Here is a 22,339-nt window from a genome sequence, read left to right on the forward strand (position 1 = left end):
AAATGCTCTGAAGCTTTGGTGAGCAGCAAGCTACACTTTAGGAAAAGGATAAAATTCCTCTAACACAGGTCTTTCAGATGAGTGAAAAACAAAATACCTATTAAGATAGTAGGTAAAAGGGCCATCATCACCTGTCCAAAGTTACTGTGCTAGCTTTTGTATTCCAAAAACATTGCAATTAAAAACTGTGTTTTCATTGTTGTTATGTTGCTATATGGAGGGATGGGAAAACAGCCTTGGGGTGAGTGACATGTCTCATGAGCACTTCTGTGAAGGTGAAGAGGGTAAGAATTTGGCATCCAAGGCTGTTCTAACTTTACAGCATATTGCAAGATAAGGACAAGCCAAGACACTTCTTATTTATGTTGAAGTTGTTTCTCAGGAAATAACTAAAGGCAGAGGTCTTGCTGGTTTAAGGAAGTTCAGATTTTCTATATCTTTCGTCTACAAATAATAAGCTCACAGAGAAATCCTAGTTTTTTCATGTGAATGACAGACTATTAACTTTTAAAATGAAAGGTCAGTTTGGAGTGGATCTGGCACAGAAGAAAGAAAAAAAAAAAAAAAAGAGAGAGATAAGCACATTACCTTGCCATCAATTCACAGCTCTGGCATCAGTGCTATTCCGTTCACTTCCACTCACAGTCCTAAATAATACAGAGAATCCAGCTTACAGAAACTAAATCTGTACATAGTTAAATCCACAGCCATGGAGTCTGACATTACACTCAAAAATGATTTATTTCCTTTGGGTAAAAGCAAAATATGGAAGTTTCATCATACATGTTTGTCCCTGCAAATGAACTACTATAATTAAGGAAGGAGCTTGTGGTTAAGACATGTGACTAAAAGGCAGCAGTGACATGGGCTGTTTACAGCAGCACTACAGTTTACATAAGTTGTGTTTTGTGTCTGTAGAATAAGGATAATTTAGTCATAACATAAAATAGTCAAGATAATGTTTATTAAAATCCATCTGCAGAAATAATTCATAGGCATGCTTTATACCATATGCAAACACAGTCATGGTGAGAAACCATATTTTAATTCATTGAAAATGCATTTTGCACATTTTAATGAATACTAAACACATCGAGAAGTTCAAGTTACTTACACGATCTTCAAACTTTCCTCTAATATTAAGAGTACTTGATTTAAAGGGAATTTTATTATGGAATAGGCTTGAAAAGTTTATAGTACCACTGATTAATTAATACATTCAGAGTGTGGAAACGTCAGGTTTCAACACATGCTCAATAATCAGAATGGCAATATCATTTCTGAATATCTTTCATCGCCCTCACAGTAATTCATCAGTTTTTAGAAGAACAGATTTCAAATTCAAGATTTGGTTATCAAACAAAGCATACCTGGTAGACAGAGAAGAAGTATAGATTATTTCACAGTTCACAGAAGGAAAAATGCTAATCCTCTCCTGCATAATGCACTCTGCCCATAGGCCTTTTCTTTGAACAGCTTTAGCCAGAGGAATTCCATATTACTCCCATACATATCAACTGTAGAGAATCAAGACTTGTAAATTAGAATTTTATTATCCCTAACAAAGTTAAGAAAATAAACTTAGTATAATACGTAAGCATCATTTATTCTTCCATTTTATCTGACAAGAGCTTTTGGTGACTTCAGGAAAGACTGAAGTAAGAAATTAATCACTGCTAGTGGCCACTATCACCAAACGTGGCCAATTATTATTTTTGAATGAGGAAGTCACAGTAGCCAAAAAAAATTATTCATAAACACAACAGCACAGCTTTGTGTCCTCAGCATAAACCTGAAAGACTTAAGCAATGAAATTATTGTATTTCAGCAAAATCTCCGGATTAGTTTTGAATGAAGGTCTCAATAACTAAATAATTCACCCCTCTAGGACAACTTATGATATCATGTTCTTACTTGCTAATCTGAAAAGATTCCTCATTTAAAAGGTCAGAAAAGTACATAGAAACTTGCTTGTAGGTGTTGCAGCTACAACTGGGGTTGTTTGTTAATAGTGTGCAAAAAAAAAAAACACCAACAAATGAACAACCAGTGACAGTTCCAAATGAAATAGACAAGCAGTGACTAAGTCAGGTGCTTGAGAGATACCAATACAAGTGTTTGGCATAGAACAGGCTGGCAGAACTGTGGAAATCAGCTCCTGTGGAAATCTCTTATTCTCTACTGAGAGTGGCTTGTACCCACTTTCCTTCAAGAAACTTAAAAAGTCATTTTGGATGGCACTCTTTGACAGGAAAGACCTTATCAAAGAGCTGTTTATTTTAAGGTCATCAATTTTCTACAAATTCCAGTATTCTTTCCTGAAAAGTATCTTGAAACAGTGACGTTAACAGAGAGATATCACTCTAGCACCAGCTTAACTGGTGTGTTTTCTTCTAGACTTGTTCCAGCATATCTTTCTGGTAAACTCATTTGCTGGCTCTTTTTGCCAGGAGAGACTGAGACAATACTCTCCCCTTCAGACTGTAATAGATTTGCATTCTGGGATTTATTTGCAAAACTAATTCGAGCACAACTTCGGTTAGGATTCATTTGTCTTCTATTTTGCTTTGAATGCTAAAAGGAAAATTTAAGATTTGTTAATTTATTGTTTCAGTTTGGATGGTAGAAAAATAAAATAAAAAGCCAGGACTAGAACAACAGTGTGGCCAGAACTAAAGTGGAGGAAAGGAAGTGCTGTCTCTTACCACATGTCTAGGTGAGAGAATGTTTTGACCCAGGGAGCTTCACAAAACCTAGAGAGTGCATTAGAAAGTTTTCGGCAATGTCTATATTGCAATGACATTGAACTAGACAAGACTGTCTTACTTCCTCTATTGTAATGATCTCAGCCACTGTAGGATCCCATTTCACTGTATGTAATACAAATCCTTATATACACAGACTTAAATAGATTAGGATTATTCTCAAACATGCAAAAGGCTCAAGTAGGAGCAATAAGACTGTATAAAACAGGTATCAACTCTGTGATGCTGACACCATCACAATGCTCTTGCCTGAAACAAGAAGCATGATTAGTAAAGAGAATAAATTGTCTTGCTAAAATGAATTCCTCATTCCGGTTCCTGAAAACCAAGTGGACAAAAAACAGTAAGGCAGATGTAATCTCTCTGGACAAGAAAAGCTGGAGTTTATTTAGGTGAAAGATTTAGTAGAACATCCAATTTATGGAAACTCCAGGTGGGACTCATTTCATGGTTGGATTCAGTTCCAGCAGAACAGAATCTGTTCCTCACTCTAAAATAGACACCTATGACCTGGTCAGCTGAATGTTTTTTTAAGCTCTGTTGATGATACTGACAAAGTCTTGACTGACTATAATGGGATCTAAATAACTAAAGTATCTAGGTGCCTAAACGTAGATGTCTTGATATAGTAGATCCCACCCTCTATGGGGTGACTTAAATAGTTCTTCTTAGTCATATTCTCACAGACAAGAAGATCAAGGACCCAAGAAGGCATCTTGACCTTTGTAAAGCCTGAAAGAAAATCAGAAGTCAAAACAAGAAGCAAAAAATAAAAATTAAAAATCAGTTTTCCATATCTGCTTATTCACAAGCTATAGTTTTGACTTTTAAACATATATTGAGATAAATTATAGCAATTAGAGAGAAAATTTGGAAAAAAAAAACTCAAAAATAAATACAACTAGGCATCAAATAGATTGTATCTTGTTTCAAGGTCATAAGGACATTCTGAAGCATATTGAGTTTAGAATAACAAATATCTACAGCTTGGGATAGCAAACTGTAGTTTTAAGAAAAAAATATTTATGAATTGCAGAGAAAAACTGCTGCTCATGTTTATAACATTAAAAGAATTAACACTAAAAAAGAAACAGATTCTGGATTTTGGTAAAATAATTTACTGTTTTGACACCAGTTCTTCTCTGATGATTTGATCATAATTTATTTTCTTTGAAAATAGTGGCTTGATTCCTGGGTTTACTAACTTCAGTGACCTCATCTCTTGACTCCATCCATTGCACAGGTACAAGTTCTTCTGGCTTCTTTACTCTCCTTAATGACAAGTTCACACAGATTTTATCCAATACATTTATTCCAAAGTATTTTCCAATGGTTTATCTACAAAAAGAGTTTTTTTATACTGTGGTATTCTCCAGTTTCTCATGTTTTAGGGATTCACCCATCTTGCATCACTTCTAGAACAGGTAGGCAGACATTGCCAACACGGTATTCTCTTCCATTTGCAGTGGTAGCTTCATCTCTAGTTGTGTCCTATGAAGTTATAATGCTTAATCATTCTCTGCTACTGCAAGATCCATAGGGAGTGCGGTTTCTAAGAAGATAGTCCAATTTGTTTGATGTCATAGTCCCTCAGGGAACTGCATTTATGACTGAGTTGAATGTTAATATTCAGCATTCCATATTCTAAAAATGTCAAAAGGTCCACTGAATAATCTCTGTTGCTATTTCTTTGATGCAATGTCAAGGATAAATATTAATGGGTCTGCTATAAATATAAGCTTTTGTCCTTAAAAAAAAAAAAAAAAAAACTTCAAAGAGCATAAAATCCACCCCAGAATCTTACATGTACCAAATCATGTACAATAAAGATTCGTTGTATAATGATGACATTAAAGTGCAGCACACAGTCTTGTCAGTAAAAATTCATTTAGCATTTTTTACTTACAGGCATCAGAGGGAAATGAGTTAAGACAGTCCTGATACAGGCTGTGACAGAAGCATTTGTCTTCCAATGCTTGCAAATAAGAAAAAACAAAAAAGGAAATAGGAACTGATTGAGAAAAAATTCACTGGATTAGTATGAAGGAACTGTTACTCACAGATATAATCTGTATAGTACACCATACTTGGTAGAAAGATTTTCCATCCAGCGTAAGAATGAAATCAGTAGTCATAAAAGCAAAAAAAAATGATGTTCAGCTATGCACTCGAGCTCTGACTGAACCTTTTGACAATTAGTTTGTGATTCTAGAAGTAGGGTAAGGTCTTTTATTAAGAGGCAAAATAATTTAAGATTCATTTAGTGACTAATGTTCTCTATTTCCAATGCTATGAGAACAACACTGTGTAAGCTAATTTTAACATGTGGAAAGAACATTTAATTTTATCAGAAGGAAACAAAGAAGAATCTAATTTATTCTTCACATGTGTGCATAACCCCCATTGATATTAATAAGAGTTAAGCAGCCTATGGAGAGGAAAATGGGCCCCCAGATGTGGCAAAATGTTTAAAGAAAATTATCTGCAGCTTTCTAATGACCACAGAAATAATTTCTTCTTCTGTACCAGTGGAGAGAGAAAACGGGCTTTATATCCAGCCAGTTATGAAAGGTTTGTGGATTTCCCAAGGCTAGATATATACAAGCAGCAGTACACAAATACACACAGACAATCACAGATGTGTATGTGGGTGGTTTCTCACATTATCATACAAATGTATCCTTCTCAATCATTGCCTCTTTCCAACCAGGCTGGTCTATGGCATGTGATGTCTGAAATTCTGCTGTTCTTCCCACTTGCTGTTGCCTCCCAGTTAGGGAAGAAAGGAGATAAATTTCACTTACTTCATTTGTTCTTTGAATTTGAGTGTTCCCCATGCCGTCAGATGTAGCTAACAGGACCAAGAAAGGCTGGTAAACAATCTTATTTGCCTTGTGCCACATTGGGCCCTAATTCTACTAAGTAGCATTGTTTTGGAGGGTGAAACTTAGCAGCAAATTTCCTCAGCTACCCAGTAGCACTTCTGCAAAACGGTGTGCTTTGACTTTGTCCTTCATGTTGTACCAGACATTTCCTTTTTTTTTTCTTTTTTTTTCTGGATGAGCTTGGTTTTAACAGACAGATTTTAACTGAATGACTCACAACTTTCTTTTCACAATACTGAAATACTGCATCGCATGTTTTTTGTATAGCCAAGAACTTAAGATCTTGAACCAAATCATCCTCAACGCCCTCCATTCTACCCAGCTAGGCTCATGATGGGTCAATGTTTTTGCATATGCATGCTTATTTACAGCTCTTTCACATACCCTTCCCCCAGTTTTATGTTTAATCTGATGTGCAATTCTAGAATCATATGGTTTGTGGCACTTGCCTCTTATAAAATTCGCTAGAATTTGCATTTCACTCAGTGTTTTTGCATGTTTCCAAATGTCAACATAATAATGAGAGCAGGACTTCTGAGCTTTATTATTATTGTTATTATTATTATTACTATTATTATTATTATTGATTTCTACAGAAGGAAAGGCAGATTGGCCATGGACACCTCTGCTTTTCTTTTGAGTTATGTACAATAGGATTTTCAGTCACTGAGGAAAGCTCATTTGTACTCTGGATTTTTTCCTGTCCTCTTCAGCTAGTCTTATGTATCATACAAAATGTTTATTCAATATTTAGTCAATTAGGCATGAAAGGGAGGAAGCCAAAAAGCTAGCTTAACCAAACATTCCCTTTTTTTTCCCCTAAAACAAATGAACAAACAAACAAATAAAAAACAACAACCATTTAGAAAATAAATAAAAAGCTATTACAGGTATTAAAGGCATGCCTTGGCTGTGAGGAGAAATTGTCTCTCTTCCCGGTATCGTGGTGTCATAGTTTACCTCTGATGTTGATTTTAAGCTGGAAACTTCACTTCTCCTTGGTTTTCTTTGTCAGCCATTCCATTGTCAGCCTTACATATTGATTTATTAAACCTTTATTTATGGTACAGACCATGTACATATTTATAGCAAACTATTTATGGTATGGATGTATTCTTTACTACAATTATTAAAATATTCCCTCAGTGGTGCTTTTATCTTTGCAGACCCAATATACCCTCCTATATCACAAATAACATGTTTTTAGATACAGACAGATTTACTCAAGGTATGACTGTGAGTTTCAAGGGAGATGTTTTGATGGCATTGCATTTGATGAAGGTTTGGTTTTAAGTGCACTGGAACCAAGACCTTGGGAATCAATGGAAAAACAAAAACCACCACCACAGCAACAAAAAGCACAGGTCAAATTCTGAATAGCTGGAATGACTGGAATAGCCAGCAGAGGTGCCTAGAGTGTCAAGGAATGCCTTGAGATCAACAAAATATCAAGTAATGCCTAGAGTTCAAAAGACTCAGCTCCAAGAGAAGGGAGTCACAGGCACTCTGTGTGGAGGGCAATGAGTTCTCGTCTTCCCTGTTTCACCAGAGCTGTTTCCCTTTAGGGTCAGGGCTGTCACATACTTCAAACAGACCTGACTCAGGAAATGAAAGGGGCCCAGCAGCCCAAAATGTTAAGAATTCCCATCCCTAATGCTTGGTGTCTCTGTACTCTTTAGTGTCTGCATACTAGTTAATTATATACATTTCAAAATGTGAGGTGAAGCTTGCCTTTTTTTCCTGGAAGCTTAAGCAATAATTGGTTGGAGCATACAAGCAGTCTTATCATTAACTTCTTCGTAGAACTCCATCATATCACTATTTATTCATTGCTTTATCTTTTTGACTAGATGCTTAGAGCTACAGCAAGGGATCTCAGACTTAGGATAGATGCTTGGGAAAACTGAATTAGATAAACAAGGTATTCCATGATGTCGTGATGTCTTAGAATAAAATTGAGGTCTGGGATTCCCAGCAGCTAAGAAATGCAGAACTTCTTTGGTATTGACCCCTTTCTTACAAACCCATTAGTGCTCAAAATCTCATTTCTAAGCCTTTTCATGGTTGAGAAATGATAAAAGTAGATTTGTTGGTAACTGTGCTTACTGGACAGCTGCCTTTGGTGTAATGGTACTAAGCAGGTATTTGGGAGTTTTATTACTCAAGCGAATGTATTTTTATTTATAAATACAGCAAAGCTCTGATCTTGGTGAGTAGGAACATTTTTCTTTCCTAGTTTATTTTCTCCTCCCACTGCTACTAAAAATATAGAGATGTTGCCTTTTGGCATTACAATTTTTAATGTGGTGTATTAGAGTTTCCAAAGCACATTGCTTTTTATGATACATGGTAGCTTGAAGGAAAAGAACAGTATCCAGCAGGGAAATGAAGGGTGAAACACTGGCCTCTTTGAAGTCAGTGAGAAAAACTATTACTGCCTTCAGCAGAGGCAAGGTTTCATTCCAAGCATTAAGGGACAAATGTGGAGCCATATATTGATTTTATCTCTTAGGTAAAACTGTAGAGAAGAGAAATGCCTTCATCTGGAATCTAGGATGCTTAATATCAGTAGGCCTTTAGGAAATTGCATTATATAGCTGAATGGTATGTTGGCACAATGAAAAATCAAAAATCTCTGCATTTGACCTCTCATTCTATAAATGAAAAATAAATGAATAAGTAAATAATTAAAAGAAAGAAAGAAAGAAAGAAAGAAAGAAAGAAAGAAAGAAAGAAAGAAAGAAAGAAAAATAATAATTAAAAAAAAAAAAAAAAGAAACAAGAAACTAACAATCCCATAACCATCATAGTCTGTTAGATTTCTGTTTATGTATATAATACAAAGTATCCAGATCTGAACATATTTGAGAATAAAACAGCTGACCCTGTGGTTTATATTAGTAAACTACAAAGTAAGTGCACAAAAATACATTTAGATAAAATTGTAATAGAAGCAGAAAACACTTATTAAATTAAAAATGCATTAATATGGGATATCTCCTCTAGTAGCTGCCCCCCTATCATTTAAAATACTTTATTTTTTTTTTTTTTTACCAATTAGAATAATTTGGTATTGTAGTTAAACAGGGAAAATAGAGAGATAAATAATTGATGAACATCTGAAGTAAATAACTTCTAAATAGATATTTTGACTAATTTACTTTTGACAAATAAAAGAGTGAAGCTTTGTTTTTGCAAGAGTCTGATGAATGCAATTTTCAGTATTTTCTGTAGCTGAAATAAAATTTATTTTGGACAACTGCCCATTTAGTTTCTACAGGCTCTAAGCACATGACTTTTAGATAACAAATCAAATAGCTCCACCGCTATTCATGAATTTTGAGTATCATAATACATTTGTGCATTGAACAGTTGTCAAACAAATGCATTAGCTAAAATTTGTCAGAATAAGGAAATGCAGTAAGGACGCTGGAATAGCAAACTAATTATTTAATTAAATCTTTATAGGTTTGCATACAATTCATACATGAGGAAAAAAAAAAAAAAAAGACAGACCAATAAAAACTGTTCTGCTCTGAGCCTCATTCTTTCTTCCATCCTAATGAAAGAATAAAGCTGGGGCTTTGATATCACTGCATTGTCATGGTAATTGTGAAGCTGTGAATTCAACATGTTGACTTTACTATAGGTTCAAGAAAGAAGAAATTTTGAACTATGAGAAAATAATTTATTTAAATGTCAGTCTGGATAAAAGGACGTTTAATAGAAGCTATACATTGCACATCTCAGAGCTTCATTTTATTTTTAAGTATAATCTACTTGAAACAATTCCATAAGAAAATCTGAGCTAGTAGCAGTACATCCGTATTTCATGTTGAGTTGATTAACACATAGTAACATGAGATCCAGAGTATTCAGCAAAGTGGACTGACTGTTAAGTTCTTCAACATCATTTCTGTTCTTCTCGTTCCACCTCTCCACCTACATCAGAGTCTGTCACAGTTATATCATTTCCAGTAATTGCAGAAAAGAGGTTGAGAGTAGCTTATATACAGGCCTGACCTTCACACTAAACTGTGATCCATTTTGTTCAGAGAGAGGCGCTGCAGAATCATGGAGAAAAATCCTCCTTCCCTATCTATGTGGTAATTGTCTGATACCTGTTACCTGGAACAACAAAAAGCTTTACTAATGAGTCCAAAAGTATGAGTATTTATGGTTCATTAAAAAAGAAAAAAAAATCAACCTTATATAGATTATACTTAAACCGTATCTAACAGATTTTTACTTTTTAAAATTGCATGAAATATATGAAAAAGTAGATATCTACTTAAATATTTAGTAGCCTCACGTTTCATTGCTAGAAGAATTTAAATGTAATGATGTCATTCTCCAAACTACGAGTCATTTATTACTCTGTAAAGGATAACTAGTTTGGACTTTTAAATTCTCTTCTCCAAGGCAAAGGATTTGAAAATTGCTGCTTATTATTAAGAAAGGACAAGCCCACTAAAGTTCAATTTCACTAGAATTTTTTTCTGTACACTTTTTTTCTCTGATCAGGTCTAATGGCAGTTATGTAGTTGACTCTAGTAATTTCAGAATCTTTATCAGCTTCCAATTACAGTTTAGAGCTTCACTATATAGAAAAACTTTGGAAACAACGTAATAAGGAAATTCTCTGCTCCAGTGAACTCTCAATCTGAGATTTAATTAAAATAGGATGTATGAGACAGGAAGAAAGATGAAAGGACAAATAGGATGAATTCATAAATTAGTCATGGCAGCAGGTTTAGCACTCACAAGTGATGACCAGGCTATTTGCTACTTTTTGTGTGTGTGTGTTTTGGCAGAGCTAATAAAATACAATAGTTGTCTCTAGTTTGTTCACCTATTAAAGATGCAGAGCTAAAAATTGCACTAGGTCTCAGGGGTCTCAAACCTTACTCTTTGGAGTATGAGGAAAAAAGTGAGAAATCACAGAGAGTTTTGAGCTACATCACCTCCTGCTGTTGCAACCATTATGGCTCACATAATTTATTCATGCCAAAATGCAGTGTGCATCTGCTATTTACTGATATTTTGGTTTATGTTTCTTATTATGGCTTCTGCTTATATTGAGTAAAATTTTCAAGTACCGTGGAAAGTATATAAATATGGATTATATATTGCTTATAACGGTCTTTCACTTCTGTAATATCAAAGAATGAATAATGCATTTCCTCCCATTCCAGCTAAGTAATATAAACATCAAAAGAAGGATTAGCGTTTTAGGTCTTTAACAACACTAAATCTTTGTGTCATATGTCTTGCTGTCTTGTGCAGAACATTTATATTTCTATACCTATTACATAATCAAAGCAGTGGGCCAAACATACTTTCTTTCCTCTAATTTACATAATTAATTAAAAGCCAACATTTCTTGCCAACATATCTACACTCACACTGAAATAATAAATGCTAGTTTTCATCCTGGAATACATTTGCTAACTAGGTTTCAAACTCCTGTCCTCCCCACAAGGCGAAAGTTTATCATGCAGAGTAAGCCATTGCTGCTTTCTGATAATAACCCAGCCTTCAGATACAGTGGATTATGCAAGATGCCATAAACATAATCTGAGATGCCATTACTGCAAAGCTCGAAAGGCTGTATGGATCATGCTATGGATCCTACAGAGGCTTGGCTGCCAGGAGTCAACATTAAGTTTGTCTGTTAGCATTGGATGAGGGGGGGTTCATGGCTAAGGAGACTCAAGATGCACTGATTGCAGGCCAGATTATTTTAGAAGAACTCTTATAAAATGGCTCCTGTGTAATGGAGACTTCAGCAAGTAGCAGACAGTAATATAAATGCTTGTTATAGATGAATTTATTTCAGACTGACTAAGCTAGGCTGATGCAGAGCTTCATGTCTCTACAGGCCCCGTCTAGTGACCTACCTAATCAAAAAAAAAAATTTTTTTTTTGTCTCTACTTGTATTTCAGACCTCTTTCTCTGCAGCTAAGCAGGAAGCACTCTGCCAAGTCATTAAAATGAAGGAAGTTCTAAGCGGAGGTCTTTGCCTCCCCAGTGAAAGTGCCTACTTTGTATAAAGTTGAATGAGAGGAAACCAGGATGTTAAATATGTGTGAATACTTAGATATGCAATATGCAATTTAGTTAAAAGGGAAAAAACTCTGGAGTCTGGAAGGAAAGCAGCATAGTTCTGCCCACTTTCCTTTATTTGTTATTTTTAGGTTTTCATCCTGCTGTTTGGGGGAAGGGTGATATTCTGTTTGCTTTTATCTTATGGAAGCATAGAAACCTATTTATCAGCTAGAATTTGCCTTCTCAACTTCACAAAGTCATTGTAATGAGTTAGCTGTGATACTAATGACTCTGTGTGGTAGGCGGGTGGCCTGTCTGCAGAGCCTTTGTTTGGAAATAAGGACACTAACCAGGCTGTACCAGTTGTCTGAGGAACCAAGGCCACTCCTGAGGCCACCTGATAGCATGAAAGAAGTATAGACATACCCTCATCTGTCAAAGTCACAGTGGTTTATATTGATGGATCTCCAAATGTAGGCCCTTATCCTGCTCATACCTATAATTTTACTAAAATATGCCATTCCACCAGAGTTAATGGCAAAATGAAATTACGCACATGCTTGCACACTTACAGATTCAGGATTGTACCATGAAATATAATTCTTTCTAGATGCATCACTTAGGTTTTTGCTGGGATCAAGAGGTCTTGTGCTACTTACTGCAACTCTGTAGTATTTACTCATTATTAGTTATTTGAGAACAAAATGTACATAAACTCTGGTTTGAACAGGAATCCTATTCTGTAAAAGTAAGACAGTGGATAATTAAAGAAAGGTACAGAAATAATATAATCCACTAACTGTTTGGAGAAACTTTTTAGATATTTTCATGGATTTCTTTGGAAACAGCAGCAATGCTTTAGGGTTCCTGTAATCTTCCAACTATTACTTTGGGCTTCCCATGTCTACTAGCATTTGGAATACGTTTCAACAGCAAGTATAATGTTATTTTAAATATTATATTGCTAGCTCAGGCAGACAGTCACTTCTTCAGAATTTAAATAGAGTCCAAGAGCTGATTTGGTAAGCTTCCTAATCCCTAGGTAAGTTCTCTCTCTCTCTCTCTCTATATATATATGTATATATGTATGTATATGTATGTATATGTATATGTATATATATATGTATATGTTGAAACTCTGTCATTAAAAACTGCATTGAATGATTCTAGAAGCAAGGCAAGCTTCAAGAAATCTTCTCCAGGAAAGAGAACAGAGAAGCCTACAAATCATTCTCATTTGTAATACAAAGCATAGGTTGATATTTCCCCTCTGCAAGTCACTGTTAATGTCAATGGCAATGTCCATACGTGTGGTGTTTCTAAGACCATATATAGGGAAATGTCATTTTACTGAGTAACCCAAAACTTCTGGGAGATGGGGCTTCTCATAAAAGTTCAGCTATGCAAGCTGACAGTATCATCAAGTTCCATCAGGAGTGTAAAGAGAGATTTTTATCAGATTTTTATGAAGCATACAGGTGCAGAAAACCTGTGGACAGTCTACATCAAAGAGAGTATGCAGTCTACAATTTATAGTTTATTCTTGTTATCTGAGTGTTCCCACTTCTAGCAATGGATAAAGCCAGACTCTGCACAAATTAGATGAGGACAGAATCTGTTCGCAATTTCTGCAAAATAAAACTGGGATTTAACTGCACTGCCTTCACTTTGCACTTGTACACTTAACAAGGCTACTTTTGTTTCTTTCAGATTTGCTTTCCCTTTTATCTAGTAATTTCCCTCTAATTTTCTTGTTCTTTGCTGCTCCCAAGGAAAAGGCCATCCTGTCTTGAAATGTAAAAGTTTCTTTCAATCTGCAGGACATTTCACTTAACTTTATTAATTTACTTTTAAATGTTGCGGAAATTGAGGTTACCTAACCTCATGCCTGCTATTATCACAAAGATATCAACATTTGCCTTCAAGTTTGTAACCAGACATTTCCATATTCAAGGACTTTGTACAGAAAATACTTCATTTGTATTGTACTTCATTGGAATACCCAGAGTAGTCATTTTCTGACAAAATTCCTCTCTTGATTTATGGCTGGAAAGATCATTTAAAATTAATCATAAAAATTCTTTTCTCTCTACAAAATCTCAGCAGAATGTGTTTTTTTTTTTTCTCTTTTAAAAATATGATTTACCAAATTACTTAAATATTATTTGCCAAATATTTCTGGTCTAATATTTAGAAATATGATTAAATTTGGGGATTAAAATCCACTTTATTCTGAGTGAATAGATAGGTAAAAGGAATGGTTTCTTTTCCCTGTAAGGATAAAAACATTATCTAGGATCAGATCTCTAGTGTAAGTGATCAAAACCAGGAGCATGAAAATTCAACTAATATTCTCTAACATCTGCTATTTACTATTGCCAGGAACAGTCCACTAAATTTTATCACCAGAACATTAACAATAAGCAAAGTCTTAAGCACTATACATTCAGATGGTACAAATGGAATGTAATTTTGGACAAGTATGCAGGTAGATTTATTTTTGCAATATTCATTCAAAGTAAATATATATATGTATAAATATAAAATCACTTCTTGAGGTCCTTCAATATCTACTTTGCTAGCATGCTCCAGTTAAGAGGTTAGGGAGCACCCTCTTTCTTTTTGTCTGGGGTATCTTTCCCACAGATTCTATTAGTTTTGTTAACAACACTGTATGTCCCCAATCATATGACACAGTTATCTGACTGTTTCTGGAAACAGATGAGTGCAGGATTATGAAGAAGAAAAATGAAGACATGTGACAGACTATGAGGAGACAAATTAGAAAGAAAGATACAGCAGGAGGAGCAGAAAAAATAAACATGTAAGAGATGAGTGAATACCACTTCATAACATGATGTACTCTATGAGTGAACAATTTACCATTACAGTCTTGACATTTACCATATTGCATAGCATACTACAATATTTTTCTACATCCCAGGTTTCAGCCTCCTTTTATGACCTAATCCAGAAGACAAAAGAACCCTCTGTCTTTCTCGTTTCGTTTTTTTTTTTTTTTTTTTTTTTTTTTTTTTTTTTTTTTTTTTTTTTTCCCAGCATTTAATCTTTAAAAACGCGTGACACAAAATATTTGGCCAAGGACCAAAAAGCAGTGACACGCCTGTAGTATTTTTCTGTATGTCAGGCGGTAATTTACAGATTAATAAGAGTTAGCGCCAAAGCTGGCTGTAAAGGTTTCTGCCTCTCACATGGCGTGAACTATCATTACAAAAGCAAGCCTGGAAAAGCAAGTCGCACCAGACGCGCCCCCGAGCTCCATGCGGGACTCCCGATGGGGTCGGAGCCTCGCACCGCTGCCGGTCGGGGCTGCGGGGATGGCGGGCACCGGCTGTGCGCTGGCCGCTAGAGGGGGTCTCGACACCTTTTTTCCCGAGGAGACATGGGACCCGGCTGGCTGGTGCAGCGAGCCCGGGTTTTATTTTGGCACGAGGAGGAGGAGAAGGGGCCGGGTGCGGGTGACAGCGAGGGCACGCAGTTTGCACGATCATTGGAAAGCTGTGCGGCTGGGTGGATAGGGCTTGACTTGCCGGAGAAACTTTAATGCGATTCCTCACTCGTCCCGAAGTAACTTTATTTTATAGCCTCTCTGTTATGAAACATGGAAGGCTTTCATAAATCATCATCAAGGCAAATGGGTTAGAGGCTTCTTGCAGATCACATGCCAACAAGACTTGCCATGCCGCTCGGCTTTTGACAACCATCTGACAGCTGACCACCTTCCTGCTGCCTTTTTGCCCTCATTTAATAAAATGAGATGGAAGCTTTGGCTGGCAATAAAGCGCTGCGAAGGGAACATAAAGAGCGGTCAGCAGAGAGGAGCTTTCAACTGATGCTTTCTTGGCTCGTCCTCTTAGGAAGTCGCCCATTAAGAGGCAGGCCAGTGCCCTCAGCACGGCTGACAGGCACCCCCGGGGGGGTGTCTTTCCCCCCCTCGCCCCCCGAGCCGCCGGGCCCCAGCTGCGGTCGCCCCCCCCACACCCCCCCCGCACCACCTGCGGCCCCTGCAGGGCTCAGGGAGAGCCCGGGAGTGGCAGGGAGAGCCGGGGAGCGGCAGGGAGAGCCCGGGAGCGGGAGGGTGTGGGCTTCTTTTTTAAGAAAAAGGAAGCCATGTGCGGAAAAATAAAAATTAAAAATAAAAAAAAAAATAAAAAAAATGAAGAAAAGTGAGGGTGAGAGGTGCCAGGCGGAGGAGGAAAGCAGCAAGCAGACAAAGGGCTGACACATGCCCTGCCCCAGGTGCGCAGCCCCGCTGATGGGGGCGCAGAGCCCCCTCGGCGGCAGCGCCGTGCCGAGGCGCTCAACAGGCTCCGGCGGGGGCACGGGCACCGGCACCGGGTAGGATCAGCTCCGGCCACCAGCCCCGTGCAGGTTTGGGGCTCGGCCGCTGCTCGGTGGGGCCACCGGGGCTCACCGGAGCGGGACCCCCCCTGCCCGCCGCCGCTTCCTTTGTGTGCGCGGGGGGAGCGGCGGCGGGTCCCCCCCGGCGGGCTGTCAGCGCTGCCCGCCAGGAGGCGGGGAAGGGAAGGGACGGGAAGGGAAGGGAAGGGAGGAGGAGGAGGTGGAGGAGGAGGGAAGGCGAGGCAAGGCAAGGCAAGGCGCAGGCAGGCAGGCAGGCAGGGCGGCTCTCGCGTCCCCGCCGCGAGGTGACCCCGCTCCCCGTGCGGAGAGGGGCGCTGGAAGCCCCGCGGGGTCTTTTGCCGGCCCCTCCGAGCGGCTTCGCCCAGCCCAGCCCCGCGGCGCGGCCGGCAGCGCCCCGGCGGGGCTCCGCCGCCTGCCGCTCCCCGGCGGCGCAGGAAGCGGGGCGCGGGCGGCGGCACTTGGCCATGGGCTGGCGGCAGCAGCGGCCGGGCGGCAGCGGGGCACCGCGCGGGGCTCGCAGCTAAGGGGCGAGGAAGAGGAGGAGGAGGAGGAGGAGGAGGAGGAGGAGGAGGAGGAGGAGGGACCATGGCAGCATCCAGTAACTCCAGTCTGTCCGGCTCGTCCGTTTCCTCCGGTAAGTTTCGCCAGCGGTGTCTCCCCTCCTTCCATTTTTACCTGTCCGCAGCTCGCCGTCCCGCCCGCCCCGGGCTCCGCCGAGATGCCCCCCCCTGTTCTCCCCGATCCCCCTGCGGGGGCGGTGGGGCTCGGCTCGCACCCCCTCCAACCTTTCCCCCCTGCCTTTGTGTGGGGTCAAGGAGGGGGGTGTCAGCCACCCCCTCGGCAGGGCACGGGGAGAGCCCTCCGGCTCCCACGGGCACGTTTTGGGGGGTAGTGGGTGGCCGGGGGACATTCGGGGACCGCCTCGCCCGCCTGCACCCCCCCCGGGCACAGCGCGCCCCTCGCAGGGCACTGCCACCGGGGCTGCCCCTGGCCGGGGGTCGCGGCACCCAGGGCGTTTCGAACCACTTTAAAATACCCGCAACTGGTTCCCGGTTGAAAACGAACTCAGTAACTAGCTAAAAACGCTCCGGGTGAAAATATAAAATAAATTACACGCGCGGGGGCCGTGCGGGGGGCTGAGGATGCGCTGCATGCCCTGGGGCTCGGTGGTGGTGGCATGGGGCTGGCATCCCGCCTAACGCCGGGAAACAGAAAAGTTGAGTCTGTGAGCGAGGCGGTCTGAAATGGAAAGCCTTGGTATAATAGTACCGCCGTCTGCTTCTTAGCTCATTGAGTTGTTATTTTAATGTGTGAGTGATAGTAGACCGAAGGAATTGGCAGGGAGCATATCCTCAGCGTTATCCTGGCGTTTATTGGGCTGAAGGAGTAAATAGAGGGATGAACAACTTTGGGGTTCAAAGGACTTGTGACTCAGTGTTTTATGTGAGGTGCCAGACTGAGAATTTGTAAAAGCTCTTTTTAAACATAGCAATATGTGCTGTGAAAAGCAGACAAGCTCCTTTGGCTATCAATACAACTGTAGAAAATATAAATAAATTTAAAAAGCAATGAACAAATGTTTCTTTTAAAGATGGTGTATGACTTACACAACTTACTATATGTGTCCCTGTTCCAGTATGTGCCACTTACAGCCAGATCCAAAGAAGGAACTGGCTCCTTAAAATACATATTTATTCCAACCCTTTTAGTAACAAACACTAACACTGCAAGCCCTGATTGCCTTAACCAGAAAGCACGTAAAAGAAGTAGGCATGAGAAATTGTGTTGTGTTCACATTCATGATGCAAGAGTCGCAAGACCGGAATGAAAACAAGCAAGAGTCAACCCAACTCAGTAGCCTACTAGTTAAGGTCCTCGTCCAGGCAATGTGACTTTTATTTGATGGATTGTGTATGTGATTTTTACATCTGTTATGTGAAAAACTTAGAAATAACCCTAAAAAGCTGGATTGGAACCCATGATTCTCCTCCTTGGTGATCTAAGCATTAAGCTGCAGAAGCCTGTTCCCTGTGTGCTTTGCTTCTGTGCTCCATGAGTCTCCAAGACTTTCTGGCACGTTGTGCCAGCCTCTGAGAAACACTGCTCAGCGCAGGCTTCTGAATCCCCTCTGGCTGTACTGAGTCAGGCCCCAGGATCCATCCAACACTGAGCCCTTGCAGTCTGGGTTCAAATGCCTGATCTGAAATGAAGAGTGGGAGTTCAGAAACATCATAGGTCTGAGCATTTGGTATTGGCTAACTCGAGGTGCCTTCACCTGCAGTTAGGTGAATCAGCACCAAGCTTAGCGTCTAGCCTGGGAACTGAGCTCTGCACAGATGCACATACTTGAAAGTTAGGGGGGCTGGCTCTTGACAGCTCTCTGCTTTGTATGAAGCCCTTTGCTACAGCCTTCAGCAGTTTGTGGTCTATCTTTTGGTTTGTATTTTTTTGCAAGGACAAGAACAGCTGAGCCTTGGCCCACGCTTGGGGCTCTTAGATGCCACAGTAATGCAACTAATAAATACTGTCAAGTGCTTCATAAAATAACAGAATACCCTTCACTTTCAGACTTTACAAAGTTGGAGTGCTTTTTTTTTTTTTCTTCCCAGTGCATTCAGTCTGTGGTGTGTTTTTTTTTTTTTTTTCTTTATATGTACTAATCAGAAGTTAAATTTGCTGCAGCATGCTGAAGTTTCCAATATTAGCAGACACACCATATCTGACTATGTGCAGCTGTATTTTGGCTGTCTGTGGTTTCAGTTCTCAGAACTCAGCAAGTCTTAGAGCATACTTTTTTACATAATCTTACCAAACAGTCTTGCTTTTAAATTTAATTTGGTAGAATTTATGTATATGTTTAACTTACCAGTATGAAGACTTCCAAATGACATAATTATTTCTACTTAGGAGAAGAAGGAAGGTTATAACACTACACTACACTTTACTAATAGAAACAAAGTTCATGGCTGATAGGAGAACACCAAGCTGCAGTACTCAGCTCTACCACTGACTTGATGCTTGGCCTTGATCAAGCTACATAATGTGCTGCTGGATCATTTGTCCATCTCTAGGAGCAGTGTAGTGTTTGTCCACCTCCTACAGAACTTCTGAAGCCAAATTAAAACATTGCTTATCTAATTCAGATCTTGAAATAATCTAGGAACTATTTTCCTACTTGCAAATACATTTTTAGCTTCAAAAAAAAAAAAAGTTTTTATTTATATGTGTGCATATATATGTATCTTAAGATACAACCATATACAAACATTCTGAAAATAAATAGGACTGTTCTTCTTGAGAGCATATAAATAATTCAAATTTGAGAGCACTGCCAGGGTTTGTTCTTGTTTTGAGGTAACAACAGAAGTCCAGAAAGTAGTGTCTATAATATATGTGTTCAGTTTTGAGCACTACAATGTGATAATTAACAATCAAGTCTTCCTTAATTTCTTCTGGGTACTTCTCAGGGTACTAGCTTGTAGGCTAGTAGGCATATGCATGAGTACATGTTGAGCTGGTTGATAGACAGATTCTGGTACATCTGAACAAATCTGAACACAGTGTGGTGCTAAGCATCCTAAGGTTTTTCCTAAGATTTCATTTAGGCTCTACTACCTGTATGGAAAGGCAAGGGTTAGCTAGAATCTGTCTTATAAGAAGTAAAAGGGTTTATTGACTGAGTGATAATAGTGGGAATTAGTGTTTGAATGGCAGATGGGAATTTTCATTCCCTTTTTTTTAAAGGGATGATTTCTTCCATCTCTTACATACCTTTCTGAAAATATGTATAGTTCTCTGTTTTTTAATGTTCATCTCTACTCTTCTTTTTTTAAAAACACACATTCATTATTTTGGTAAGTACAGCTATATTGTAGCCCCATTAAGCCCTGGGCAGGGGGGAAAATGTCAGTTCATGAACACTGGTGCTGAAACATGGGAATTTATTTCTGCAAATGACCATTTGCCTCGTCGTGTTTCTGTTTTGATTCCTGCCAGTTCATGTCAATAAGAATGTTCAACAAGTCAAAATGCTAAACAATACAAAAATATGTCATGTGAGAAAGCTGGCCAAGAATTTTATGGCGTAGATATTTTGCCTTCCCACCTACAGTTCTGTGAAGGTGCAAGTGGGATTTAGACCTTGAACTTGAACTTGAACCACTTGAAGTTGTGTCTGTGTTAAGACCAGAATTTCCTTCTGTCCTGGAGCAGTCATTTGTAAGCACTACCTACAAAGTGGCATGGCAGGGTGGCTCATTGGATCTGTAGCAGATGGGGTGCCGACATGCTTGGAGACCTATGAGATATAAACTAATGTTAATGCAAGTATTAGTATTTAGGGATGTGTTGCTCCTTTACTTTCACAGCTTGAGAACCTGTCTCTGAAGAAGAGTTAGTGGTTTTGGTGCTGGTCCCAAGAGCTGCTGTGAGGAGGAGGCTAATCATAGTTCAGGAGCACTAGGTACTTGTCGTGGAGCCCATCTGACTGGAATCTATGATGTGTTTTTTTTTCAATAAGCTAGCAGCCGGTGGCAAGAAAATCTACAGGAAAGAGCAGTGGATTTTTGTGTTGCATTTCTCCATATATAACTCTCTCCTTTTGGAGACAGAACCTATGCTGCTCTTTGGATATTAACTCTTGCATTTAAATGTGTTGGGGGGGGGGGAGGGAAGGATATACCATGCAGAGGGAAGAAGGTGGATCTGCTAAGCAGTTAAATTAAGTATTCTTCTTTGGACCTTGGGTAAATCTGCAAAGCATATGAACTGCTCAAATTATAATTACTTTCATTGGGAATTCCACTTCATTTTCCCACAATCTCTTTTATAGCAAATGCCCAGGTGATCTGTTAGCTTTATGCCTTGCAAGCCCCTTAAATTTTGTGCTTTTCTCTAGCTGAAGTGCTGATTCAACCATAAGTGGTATCTTTTCTTGCTATCCTGTCCTTGAAAGAGAACTGTGCATGTTTCTGTGCTTTCCTTCATGCTGCTTTCAATTTAAGATAGACCTATTTTCTTGCTGTTCTCCATCTTGGTGCTGACCCTTATTCTCATTCATTTTGATCTTATTTATTTATGAAATTTCTCATCTTTTTCTGTCAAACCTTTTACTTCTCCCCCTTCATTACCACCTGTCTCCAGTTTACCCAGCAGCCAAATACTGATTGTTCATGATAGATGAACTTCAGGCTCCACTTTGTGGAATTTGAATTCAGTCTTGGTTGAAGACACCTCTGTACCTCTCCTCTGGTTTTCTGAGGAACAAAAAAATCCAACATGCTTCCCAACCAGTCTCCATGCAGTCATATTCATGGGTGTCGGTTGTCTCCAGCTCCATGCTGTTGTGCCATCCTAAGCTAGCAAAGTGGCTGGAAATCCCATCTGCCTTCAAGACTTTGAGTTCTTCTGAAAAAGAGCTCTGCTTGAAAAGCCTTCTGCCAGATAGTCTCCCTGTAGTGGGCGGGAAGGTTAGAGAGCTTGGACTTGTCAAGTATGAGTCACAATCACACTGTCACATTCACACTGAAGGCAAGTGTAAATGCAAGTCTGCTATAAGGAGGTGTGCCACTAGGCTTTCTCTTCCAGCAGGACTCAGACTATGCCAAAATCTTTGCCTTTAAAAGGCAAATATAAAAATATATGCTGGTGTACCCAGAGCTCCAAAGATAAATTTTCAGGTGCCAGAGAAGCCATGGATGCTGAAAGGATAGCTGTGCACCTTTCCACTTCCCACCTTGTCTGAGGCTTCTTCACGTGCTGTGTGTGTCCCAGGTAATACCCGTCACTAGGCCAGATGACTGAGCTGGAAACTCATAGGTGAGCTTTCTGCTGCAGGCCTGGAGATGGGCTTGTGTGTCTTGTCTAGATATTTTTACTTTTTGGCTGTATAGAATAATTAGCTGTTCTAAGATACCTATTCTCCCTGCAAACCTTTGGCTTTTGTAAACTGTGGCATCTATATAAAAGATGACTGTTATAAATTCTTCTTTTAAAATCACCAGTTATTGGTGATTTTTTTTTAAATTGAAAATTGAAAACTATATTTTTCTGTCCTGAAGCTCACAGAAAAATGCATTTAAGTATCATTTAACCAGTGATCCTAAATTAATAACAAAGTTTATGGTTTGAAAACTCATTCTTGTCATAAATTGAAAAGCGACAAATTGCTTTTTTCATAAATGAACAGAGATATGTTGTTCAAAGGCAGCATAGTTCTCAACTATGTATTTTCACACATACTGTGCATTTCAGGATAA

At 39.3% G+C, this 22,339-nt stretch overlaps 1 protein-coding gene across 1 annotated transcript in view; it reads left to right on the forward strand.

Annotated features, from left to right (window-relative positions):
- The first annotated feature begins 16,638 nt into the window (after positions 1 to 16,638).
- Positions 16,639 to 22,339, forward strand: part of CHN2 (chimerin 2) — a 163,898-nt gene continuing 158,197 nt past the window's right edge. The window contains exon 1 of the mRNA XM_084511120.1: positions 16,639 to 16,716. Within this exon, the coding sequence (XP_084367246.1) occupies positions 16,668 to 16,716 (49 nt within the window). The 5' untranslated portion in view covers positions 16,639 to 16,667. The remainder of the gene's footprint in view (positions 16,717 to 22,339) is intronic.

The sequence above is a fragment of the Aythya ferina genome (genome assembly GCF_964211825.1).
Source record: "Aythya ferina genome assembly, chromosome: 2".
NCBI lineage: Eukaryota > Metazoa > Chordata > Aves > Anseriformes > Anatidae > Aythya > Aythya ferina.